The sequence below is a fragment of the Oncorhynchus nerka genome, linkage group LG4, assembly GCF_034236695.1.
Source record: "Oncorhynchus nerka isolate Pitt River linkage group LG4, Oner_Uvic_2.0, whole genome shotgun sequence".
In the NCBI taxonomy this organism is placed as follows: domain Eukaryota; kingdom Metazoa; phylum Chordata; class Actinopteri; order Salmoniformes; family Salmonidae; genus Oncorhynchus; species Oncorhynchus nerka.
In genome coordinates this window covers 27,682,630-27,694,834 of record NC_088399.1, presented here as the reverse complement: position 1 = coordinate 27,694,834, position 12,205 = coordinate 27,682,630, and the positions used below count along the sequence as shown (strand labels likewise).

General features: G+C 41.7%; 1 protein-coding gene across 3 annotated transcripts; it reads right to left on the bottom strand.

Moving 5' to 3' along the window:
• Positions 1 to 2,787: 2,787 nt before the first annotated feature.
• On the bottom strand, positions 2,788 to 9,088 carry stard4 (StAR related lipid transfer domain containing 4). 3 transcript variants are annotated; one of them, XM_029650352.2, is made up of 7 exons: positions 8,956 to 9,088; positions 8,555 to 8,666; positions 8,304 to 8,353; positions 7,905 to 8,031; positions 7,513 to 7,627; positions 5,229 to 5,352; positions 2,788 to 4,356 (listed from the first exon to the last, which is right to left on the bottom strand). In XM_029650352.2, the coding sequence occupies exons 2-7, from the start codon at positions 8,657 to 8,659 to the stop codon at positions 4,344 to 4,346; spliced, it is 534 nt and encodes a 177-aa protein (XP_029506212.1). In that variant the 5' UTR covers positions 8,660 to 8,666; positions 8,956 to 9,088; the 3' UTR covers positions 2,788 to 4,343. The 3 variants fall into 3 exon arrangements, with proteins under 3 accessions (XP_029506212.1, XP_029506205.1, XP_029506198.1); XM_029650345.2 differs by having other exon boundaries at positions 2,788 to 5,352; positions 8,555 to 8,679; XM_029650338.2 differs by having other exon boundaries at positions 2,788 to 5,352; positions 8,956 to 9,087.
• Between the last annotated feature and the right edge of the window lie 3,117 nt (positions 9,089 to 12,205).

Here is a 12,205-nt window from a genome sequence, read left to right as displayed (position 1 = left end):
CTTAGGTTTCTTCTAGGGAGTTTTTCTTAGCCACTGTGCTTCTGCTTCTGCATTGCTTGCTCTTTGGGGTTTAAGGCTAGGTATCTGTAAAGAACTGCTATATAAAATACATTTGATTTGACTGATAACGTTTGTGTTTACCATTTCACAAACAAATGATTACAGTGGTGGAAACCAAAGTAAAAGGAGTGTACCTTTAATGACATAGATTCATACCCAACATTAGACCAAGAAAGGGCGATGGGGTGAGACATGAAGACCGTACTTTAACTTTAATATACATAACATAGGACATCTTGAATCACATGAGAAAATGTATGAAGAATTCCAAAATGATAAGAGGGGCAAAGCAGAGCATGTTTTTTTAGTATTGTACTATAAAATAAATACTACAAGGGTTTCCATTACATCCCAACCCTGATTAAATATTACAGCCTTTATAGTAGCATACTATAACTTAACAAACTCTAACAATAACTTAAAATAAATAACCCTCCTAATATCTGCCTAGGGGCTGCTTGTCCTATAAAGAATATCTTTCATTTTAGTTTTTTGTTTTTGTTTATCAAACTTAGAAAATATACTGAACAAAAATATAAACGCAACATTTAAAGTGTTGGTTCATGTTTCATGAGCTGAAATAAAAGATCCCCAAAATTTTACAGACACACAAAAAGCTTATTTCTCTCAAATCTTGTGTCAAAATTGGTTTAAATCCCTTAGTGAGCATTTCTCCTTGGCCAATATAATACATCCACATGACAAGTGTGGCATATGAAGAAGCTGATTAAACAGCATGATCATTACACAGGTGCACCTTATGCTGGAGACAATAAAAGGCCACTCAAAAATGTGCAGTTTTGTCACACAACACAATGCCACAGATGTCTCTTACATGCTGAAAGTCCACCAGAGCTGTTGCCAGAGAATTAAATGTTCATTTCTCTACCATAAGCCGCCTCAACATCATTTTAGAGAATTTGGCAGTACGTCCAACTGGCCTCACAACCGCAGACCAAGTGTAACCTCGCCAGCCCAGGACTTCCATATCTGGCTTCTTCACCTGCAGGATCGTCTGAGACCAGCCAACAGGACAGCTGATGAAACTGTGTCTGTAATAAAGCCCTTTTGTGGGGAAAAACTCATTCTGATTCCCCAGTGGGTGAGCCTGGCTCCAAAGTGGGTGGGCCTATGCTCTCCCAAGCTCACCCATGGCCCATCAAATCAAATCAAAGTTTATTTGTCACGTGCGCCGAATACAACAGGTGTACAGGCCCAGACCTTACAACAGGTGTACAGGTATAGACCTTACAACAGGTGTACAGGCCCAGACCTTACAACATGTGTACAGGCCCAGACCTTACAACAGGTGTACAGGCCCAGACCTTACAACATGTGTACAGGCCCAGACCTTACAACAGGTGTACAGGCCCAGACCTTACAACAGGTGTACAGGCCCAGACCTTACAACAGGTGTACAGGCCCAGACCTTACAACAGGTGTACAGGCCCAGACCTTACAACAGGTGTACAGGCCCAGACCTTACAACAGGTGTACAGGCCCAGACCTTACAACAGGTGTACAGGCCCAGACCTTACAACAGGTGTACAGGCCCAGACCTTACAACAGGTGTACAGGCCCAGACCTTACAACAGGTGTACAGGCCCAGACCTTACAACAGGTGTACAGGTATAGACCTTACAACAGGTGTACAGGCCCAGACCTTACAACAGGTGTACAGGCCCAGACCTTACAACAGGTGTACAGGCCCAGACCTTACAACAGGTGTACAGGCCCAGACCTTACAACAGGTGTACAGGCCCAGACCTTACAACAGGTGTACAGGCCCAGACCTTACAACAGGTGTACAGGTATAGACCTTACAACAGGTGTACAGGCCCAGACCTTACAACATGTGTACAGGCCCAGACCTTACAACAGGTGTACAGGCCCAGACCTTACAACAGGTGTACAGGCCCAGACCTTACAACAGGTGTACAGGCCCAGACCTTACAACAGGTGTACAGGCCCAGACCTTACAACAGGTGTACAGGCCCAGACCTTACAACAGGTGTACAGGCCCAGACCTTACAACAGGTGTACAGGCCCAGACCTTACAACAGGTGTACAGGCCCAGACCTTACAACAGGTGTACAGGTATAGACCTTACAACAGGTGTACAGGCCCAGACCTTACAACAGGTGTACAGGCCCAGACCTTACAACAGGTGTACAGGCCCAGACCTTACAACAGGTGTACAGGTATAGACCTTACAACAGGTGTACAGGCCCAGACCTTACAACAGGTGTACAGGCCCAGACCTTACAACAGGTGTACAGGCCCAGACCTTACAACAGGTGTACAGGCCCAGACCTTACAACAGGTGTACAGGCCCAGACCTTACAACAGGTGTACAGGCCCAGACCTTACAACAGGTGTACAGGCCCAGACCTTACAACAGGTGTACAGGCCCAGACCTTACAACAGGTGTACAGGTATAGACCTTACAACAGGTGTACAGGCCCAGACCTTACAACAGGTGTACAGGCCCAGACCTTACAACAGGTGTACAGGTGTAGACCTTACAACAGGTGTACAGGCCCAGACCTTACAACAGGTGTACAGGCCCAGACCTTACAACAGGTGTACAGGCCCAGACCTTACAACAGGTGTACAGGTGTAGACCTTACAGTGAAATGCTAACTTACAGGCTCTAACCAAAAGTGCAAAAAAGGTATTAGGTGAACAATAGGTAAGTAAAGAAATAAAACAACAGCAAAACATCCATAGATTAGGGCCTAATGAATTTATTTCAATTGACTAATTTCCTTATATGAACTGTAACTCAGTAAAATCTTAGAAATTGTTGTATGTTGCTTTTATATTTTGGTTCAGAATAGAATTGTTAAGTTGTCTTCTCATGTTCATTTAGTCCTAAGGCAAGGAACAATAGGGAGAAGTGTGAAGGATCAAAAAAGGTACGTGTGGCATCCAATTTCTTCCTTCTGTTACATTACAGAACAATCATTTAAGAAAGGCAAGAAGGCATACAAATAAAAACACACATGAAATTGGAAAGAATGCATCAATCTACAGTGTACATAATATGCTGTACTTGATATTGAGCTGGTTATCCATCAGATGTGAAAATAATTCAAAAGGGTTTTGCAAACTCTTTTACATGAGGCTTTTAGTGTACAGTACCATGCTTTGATACTCATATTGTTGTAGTTCTTTTTATCAAGGATTTTGTCTGGCAGTGACATTTGTTATTTCCTCACCGAGGAATATTTGGGATGAATGTCAAATCAGTGTCTGATATCTATTATTATAGTCCAAAGAGTTACAGTTAATCATTATTATAAAAACGTAAACAGATAGATGCACGTCTGGCTGGATACTGTTATCGGTAGCTATTGTTGAAGACATTTGATGGACATCAACAAGTTATATTAGCACCATATCAGGGATCAAGGTAAGACCCAGGGTCAGGGACAGGCGGACTCAGGGTCAGGGACAGGCAGAGTTCAGTAATCCAGAGGTGGAGCAAAGGTACAGGACGGCAGGCGGACTCAGGGTCAGGGACAGGCAGAGTTCAGTAATCCAGAGGTGGAGCAAAGGTACAGGACGGCAGGCAGACTCAGGGTCAGGGACAGGCAGAGTTCAGTAATCCAGAGGTGGAGCAAAGGTACAGGACGGCAGGCGGACTCGGGGTCAGGGACAGGCAGAGTTCAGTAATCCAGAGGTGGAGCAAAGGTACAGGACGGCAGGCGGACTCGGGGTCAGGGACAGGCAGAGATCAGTAATCCAGAGGTGGAGCAAAGGTACGGGCAGGCAGGCAGGCTCAGGGTCAGGCAGAGTTCAGTAATCCAGAGGTGGAGCAAAGGTACAGGACGGCAGGCAGGCTCAGGGTCAGGCAGAGTTCAGTAATCCAGAGGTGGAGCAAAGGTACAGGACGGCAGGCGGACTCGGGGTCAGGGACAGGCAGAGTTCAGTAATCCAGAGGTGGAGCAAAGGTACAGGACGGCAGGCGGACTCGGGGTCAGGGACAGGCAGAGATCAGTAATCCAGAGGTGGAGCAAAGGTACGGGCAGGCAGGCTCAGGCAGAGTTCAGTAATCCAGAGGTGGAGCAAAGGTACAGGACGGCAGGCAGGCTCAGGGTCAGGCAGAGTTCAGTAATCCAGAGGTGGAGCAAAGGTACAGGACGGCAGGCAGGCTCAGGCAGAGAGGTCAGACAGGCGGGTAAAGGGTCAAGACAGGCAACGGTCAAAAACCAGGATGACGAGGAAAGAGAGGCTGGGAAACGATAGGCGCTGCCAGGAAAACCGCTGATAAACTTGAACTAACAAGACCAACTGGCAACAAACAGACAGAGAACACAGGTATAAATACACAGGGATAATAGCGAAGATGGGTGACACCTGGAGGGGGGTGGAGACAAGCACAAGGACAGGTGAAACAGATCAGGGCGTGACACACCAGTCAAATTCCAATGTGTAATCCTGCAAACACTTTCACATGTAACTTCAACTAAAAGCAACATTGGATTGATTGTATTGGCTGTCTGTCTACCTATATATTTTTTTTTATCTATCTACCCCCAACGATTTAATTTGTTGGGTATGTTCGATGTTTGTCCGAAATCAGCAAAAAATATCAACAAAAAAGGCAAACATCGACTTTGATCAAGTGCTTCAGTATTTGTGTACTACCTTAATCTCGTAGCAATTTTCAGTATTATATAATGATTTAAAGGGCAGACAAATAACACGTCACAACTCCAAAGTCCAGTGAGCAGCAGACCAGGTCAGACCATGTCCTTTAACTCCTACCCTGTTTCAACCTAAACTGGATCCTGCCCTGAGTTGGTGTGAATTGGAGTTGGATCTCTATAGCCCTCTATGAGGGTGGAGTATAGACTGACTGATCAATCGACTGGTGTATTGAAAAAGGAGTGCTGTTAGGATGTACTGGTTTAGCCTAGTCGCCAGATTTGAACGTGTTTTAGCCAACCCCTCTTACTTCCCTTGCCATCCCATACATTCAGTATAACAACAAATACGACAGAGTTGGCTAAAGCATAAACCAATCTGGCAACCGGGCTAGTACTGGTTAGGCCTTCTTCAGAGCCCTGCGCAGGTCACTGTAGAAGTTGATGAGGGTGCTGGCCATGGCTGTGTCCACGACAGACTGGGGGATCATACCCCGGAGGTCTGTCTGAATGTACCCTGTCAGGAGGCTCTGGGCTGGGGTGGTGGTGCTATCTGGGGTGGGCACACAGAACCAGCCACATGGGTGGTTGAAGCCCCGGACATAACTCTGGTGCTGCTCCTCATGCTCCACACTGATACCTGGTGGATAGTGGAGACAGACAAAATCTGTGGTCAGACAACTTCCTGGAGTGGCCTTCCGGGTCTCCCTAAAATAAGTTGACCCTGTATATAGACCTTGTGGAAAGGAAAGATTTAAAAAATGTACTCCCTAAAGTTTAGAACAATTTCAATGTTTCAGTTAAACACCACTTTTGGAAATTGAACAGAAAAGGAAACACCTACACAGACACAGAGCTATTACACACAGACACAGAGCTATTACACACAGACACAGAGCTATTACACACCTACACAGAGCTATTACACACAGACACAGAGCTATTACACACAGACACAGAGCTATTACACACAGACACAGAGCTATTACACACAGACACAGAGCTATTACACACCTACACAGAGCTATTACACACAGACACAGAGCTATTACACACATACACAGAGCTATTACACACAGACACAGAGCTATTACACACAGACACATAGCTATTACACACAGACACAGAGCTATTACACACCTACACAGAGCTATTACACACATACACAGAGCTATTACACACAGACACAGAGCTATTACACACAGACACAGAGCTATTACACACAGACACAGAGCTATTACACACCTACAGAGAACTATTACACACCTACACAGAGCTATTACACACAGACACAGAGCTATTACACCCCCACAGAGAACTATTACACACCTACAGAGAACTATTACACACCTACACAGAACTATTACACACATAGACAGAGTCACAGACACAGAACTATTACACACCTACACAGAACTATTACACACCTACACAGAACTATTACACACATAGACAGAGTCACAGACATAGAGCTATTACACACCTAAACAGAACTATTACACACCTACACAGAACTATTACACACATAGACAGAGTCGCAGACACAGAGCTATTACACACCTACACAGAGCTATTACATACATACACAGAACTATTACACACATAGACAGAGTCGCAGACACAGAGCTATTACACACCTACACAGAACTATTACACACCTACACAGAACTATTACACACATAGACAGAGTCGCAGACACAGGGCTATTACACACCTACACAGAGCTATTACACACCTACACAGAGCTATTACACAGACACAGAGTTATTACACACCTACACAGAGCTATTACACACCTACACAGAGCTATTATACACCTACACAGAACTATTACACACATAGACAGAGTCGCAGACACAGGGCTATTACACACCTACACAGAACTATTACACACATAGACAGAGTCGCAGACACAGGGCTATTACACACCTACACAGAACTATTACACACCTACACAGAACTATTACACACATAGACAGAGTCGCAGACACAGGGCTATTACACACCTACACAAAGCTATTACACACCTACACAGAACTATTACACACCTACACAGAACTATTACACACATAGACAGAGTCGCAGACACAGGGCTATTACACACCTACACAGAACTATTACACACCTACACAGAACTATTACACACCTACACAGAACTATTACACACCTACACAGAACTATTACACACATAGACAGAGTCGCAGACACAGAGCTATTACACACCTACACAGAACTATTACACACATAGCCAGAGTCGCAGACACAGAGCTATTACACACCTACACAGAGCTATTACACACCTACACAGAACTATTACACACATAGACAGAGTCGCAGACACAGGGCTATTACACACCTACACAGAGCTATTACACACCTACACAGAGCTATTACACAGACACAGAGTTATTACACACCTACACAGAGCTATTACACACCTACACAGAGCTATTATACACCTACACAGAACTATTACACACATAGACAGAGTCGCAGACACAGGGCTATTACACACCTACACAGAACTATTGCACACATAGACAGAGTCGCAGACACAGAGCTATTACACACCTACACAGAACTATTACACACAGACACAGAGTTATTACACAGAAAACATTTCCTGGATCACAATCTTTAAAAATCAAACCTGTGAGGGTGTTTGGGATTCAGCATTTTAGTTAGATACTAATACTGTAGTTAGAAGAAAGCAGTGAACTCCAGACTCCTTACACACAACACATTTGTATTCATTATGCTGCCTTCCCTTGTGGTTCCATCACTGCACATTGCTACTCACCGCAGGACAATAGTCCATCCTGGTAGTCTGTGGTGTAGGAGAAATCAATAAACTCTCTGGGAGCTATGATGTTCCACAGCTGGCCTGCAGTAGTGTACCTCATCACACAACAGCCCTGCAGACATACAGAGATAAACTTAGCCATTGATTCATTTGGGATAACATGCTAACTATGACAAAGCTCTTTTATATAACCTAATAAGAGGATGGAATATCATTATTCTGACAAATTGAGTAATATTTAGGGCAGTGGGTCTACTTAAGTGTGGTAAAATAAGAATTACACAAAAAATCTCTGTGCAGTCTACATGTATCTTCAAGAGAGAAATAAGATACTGTACTTTTGCCATTTGATCACGTTATCAAAGAAATCTTAAGGAATGATGGTTTACCTGATCAAGGGTTTCTATTATGTCCATTGCTGTCATCAAACTATCCCAGTCTAATCGATAAGGCCCAGGGCGTATGTAATCCACTATTCTATTGGGGTTATCGTCGACCATACCCTGGGCTTTATACCTGCAAGATAAAACCATCACACATCAGATCAGACAAATAAACCTTCCCACTGGGTACACACTGGTTGAATCAACATTGTTTCCACGTCATTTCAATTAAATTATGTTGAACCAACGTGGAATAGACGTTTAATTTATGTATGTGGCCAGTGGGTTCCTTTTTCATCAATAAAAGGGAATGCATTGACTGCAATATGGCTAAAACACAAAATATATGCATGATATTTGTGATGTCATGCCCAGAGTCATGACTGAAAGAAGGCCCATACTTACAGATAGCCACGAAACTCCTCTGATGACTTTCTCCATACCGTGACATCTTTCTACAATGTAAGATTACAAAAAACATCAAGATAGTGGAAACCCCATAGAAGCAGAAGAAACAGTCTGGTGCCAGCGCAGTTTTGCACAAACAAAATGAGCTTAGGAGGAATTTAAAGTGTAAGTGGTTGAAGATAGCATATGGTGTGTGGTATACATCGGTGAGGTGATTAAATAGACTGTGAAAATACTGTATCACCCACCAATTTCTTGGCTACACTCCACTCATTCTCATCCAGGCTATGGTAAGACATGAGAGTGTTCTGCAGTCTGGCTGTCAAAGCACTGGGTTCTTGCAAGGTTCCCATTTTGATCCTATTCAAAACAACTTCAAACATCAATCCGCATTGTATATTATGAAACATAGGCCTATAGCAATTATGAGCAAATCTATATTCATGGCTTATTTAGCACAGCTCAATTACCAGAATATTGTACGTTTTTTAACTGATATACTCATTTCAAAAGAGAAAACATCCGCACAGTTTGCCCGACCCTTTAGAAGCCGGTTCATTTTGTTGAAATCTGACACCCCAATACCGCACAGTTAAATCAGACAATTATCGTTCAGCTCACATAAGGTATTTCACCGAATAGTCCTTACCTTTGAATGGTGTTGCAATTTACGATAGTGGTTCAGTTTTCATGTATTTATAGTAAACACATCTGCAAACGTTGAGCGAAAATTCTGTCCCTGTATGCGAGGGCTCCTCTATCACCCAATCAGAAGTGTAGTCGTTTCCTGTGTTTGAAATGTTCCGTGTTCCTATTGGTCAGATGCTTTACTGTATATCGGACCATCGAGTGGGAGCAGTAGGAGAGGGTGGAGAGTTTATATGAACCTGCATGAATAGGTGCGCTCCTTTTGAAAGCTAATGTGTTAAACGACACAGGTGGAACCAGTGATGTGTATAAACCCTGGATTGCTGATGCTATGTATTGGTCAATGGTATATGCTATCTACGGGACATCCCTACCCAATGAAGTTGAAATTGAAAATGGTTAAGGTAAGGGTTAAGGTTAGGATTAAGTTCAGGGTTAGGTAAGGTTTATGGTCATGGTTAGGGTAAGGGTTAAGGTTTAGGGTTTAGTCGCAAGGATTCTGGATTGCACCAAGGAGAGGCTTTGCCAAAAAAAAATTGTTTTATTTATTTTATTTTTTATTATTAACCCATGCACCACCACCCCTCTTCGGAGGACACATATCTTGTTTTTTTTACAGTTTTTCTGCTACATATATTTTAAATATACATATACATTTTACATATACATTTTACATATACATTTTACATATACATTTTACATACACATTTTACATTCATGGTACTTTTATATAAAACAATCATATAACAATAATACATTACATAAACTCTTTAATCCCACCCCTTAGCCACTCTCAGCCCATTCCACCTATCACCATAGACCCCAGCTCTTTAATCCCACCCCTTAGCCACTCTCAGCCCATTCCACCTATCACCATAGACCCCAGCTCTTTAATCCCACCCCTTAGCCACTCTCAGCCCATTCCACCTATCACCATAGACCCCAGCTCTTTAATCCCACCCCTTAGCCACTCTCAGCCCATTCCACCTATCACCATAGACCCCAGCTCTTTAATCCCACCCCTTAGCCACTCTCAGCCCATTCCACCTATCACCATAGACCCCAGCTCTTTAATCCCACCCCTTAGCCACTCTCAGCCCATTCCACCTATCACCATAGACCCCAGCTCTTTAATCCCACCCCTCAGCCACTCTCAGCCCATTCCACCTATCACCATAGACCCCAGCTCTTTAATCCCACCCCTTAGCCACTCTCAGCCCATTCCACCTATCACCATAGACCACCCTCGTTTGGTTTCCATGTGCCATATTTTTTCAATTGTGCTGTGATGTTTTACATACATTTTTAACCTTTCTAATCGTATAGTATCCACAGATTGAGAGCTAAAGATGAAAAACTTTCCTACGAGTATAATTATATTATTTATTGACTGACTATGGCTTTCCAAATCACCCAACACTGCAATTTTTAAGGTACATTTTAAATTAATGTTGTGATTTGAATCAAGTGTTGTTTTTTGGACCAGTTCATAAACCATATGCCATGGAATGGGTACATCGAAAATCTCTTCTCATTTATTTTGCAACCTGTATGGCACAGCTGTCAACATTTCTGTCCTCAAATAAAACTGGTATATGTATTTCTATTTACGCCAATTCCTTTCAGCCAATTTGTATCGTTAATATATGGCAGGCAAATAAATGCCCTACCTTCTCCTTTTTTCACTTGCCTCCTCCATTATTGTGTTAATGCTGCAATCAGTTGGTTATAAATTTGGATTGAGCAAACGTTCCCATATATTTTCGATAGCTGCACATTTGACATAACTTCACCGATTGTATTCATAATATCATTAATAAATATAATACAATAAAAATAAATCCATAAAGAATGTTTTTTTATTAATCAATATATTTGAGTTTAACCATAACATTTGTTGTAATGTTTGTTCTATTATTTCTGGAGGATAAAACTGAAATTGTAACCAGCTTTATATGGCTTGTTTAAAAAAGGAAGGAACAAGGAACAAAATTTCATTTTCAATTAGTTGGAAATTAGAAGTTGTAATCTGTATAAAGGCAAAAAGGCAATTTTTGAACAATGGATGACCCTTTCTTAATATTCTACTGGAGAACCATTTTGGGTTTAAATATAATGTATGTATGAGTGATGCTTTTAGTGAGAGGTTTAAAGCTTTAATATTTAATAATTGTATCCCCACAAACTCATATTCACAATATAAATAGGCACATTTAATTTTGTCTGGCATAGCATTCCAAATAAAACAAATGATTTTTTGCTCATATGATTTTAAAAAACGAGTCCTCTGGAGTAGGCGGTGCCATTAGTAAGTAAGTAAACTGTGATACGATCAAAGAGTTAATCAATGTGATTTCTCCATAAATAGACATGTATTGACCTCTCCATGGTTGCAGAATCTTATCTATTTTTGCAAACTTTCTATTGAAATTGATTGTGGTAACTTCATTTATATGATTTGAGATCTGAATACCAAGTTGTCTATTTCACAATCGGCCCATTTTATTAGTAAACTACAAGGTAGTGTAAACACTGTGTCGTTTAACAATCCAATACGTAATATGTCATAATTAATATGTCAGAATTAGGTTTTAGTCCAGAGAGGCTAGAAAAGTGATCAAGATCTTCAATGAGACTGTGCAGGGATCCAGAGTCATCGTCATACATTGACACTTTTGTTTTTATCCCCTGGATTTCTAACCCCTTGATGTTCCCGTTGGATCTCATTTTAATAGCTAGCATTTCAATGGCCATAATAAATAGATATGGAGACAATGGACAGCCTTGTTTTACTCCTCTTAAAAGCTCAATACTTTCTGAAAAGTAACCATTATTTACAATATTACATCTGAGGTTGCTGTACATAACTCTAAGCCATTGTATAAGAGATTCACCGAAATTAAAGTAATCCAAGCATTTAAATAATAATTCTAGTCATACTTTATCAAACACCTTCTCAAAATCTGCTATGAAGACCAGGCCTGGTATCTTTGATGCTTCACAAAGTTCAATTGTTTCAAGTAATTGTCATATATTATCTCCAATATATCATCCATGTAAAAAACCTGTCTGATCAGGATGAACAATATCTGGTAAAACCTTTTTTATACTACGTGCTATGCATTTTGCCAGGATTTTCAAATCACAACATTGAAGTGTAAGAGGCCTCCAGTTTTTTAAATGGACTGGATCTTTATACTTGGGTAGTAACTTTAGTAGTAATGAAATCAGACCTTATTGTTGTGGACCTG

Excerpts from the sequence above, each read along its gene's own strand:
- stard4 (XM_029650345.2), bottom strand. The coding sequence starts at position 8,659 with ATGGGAACCTTGCAAGAACCCAGTGCTTTGACAGCCAGACTGCAGAAC. Across the intron at positions 8,354-8,554 it reads GGAGTGTAGCCAAGAAATTG|AAAGATGTCACGGTATGGAG; the intron begins GTGGGTGATACA and ends CTTACATTGTAG. Across the intron at positions 7,628-7,904 it reads TAATAGAAACCCTTGATCAG|GGCTGTTGTGTGATGAGGTA; the intron begins GTAAACCATCAT and ends GTATGTCTGCAG.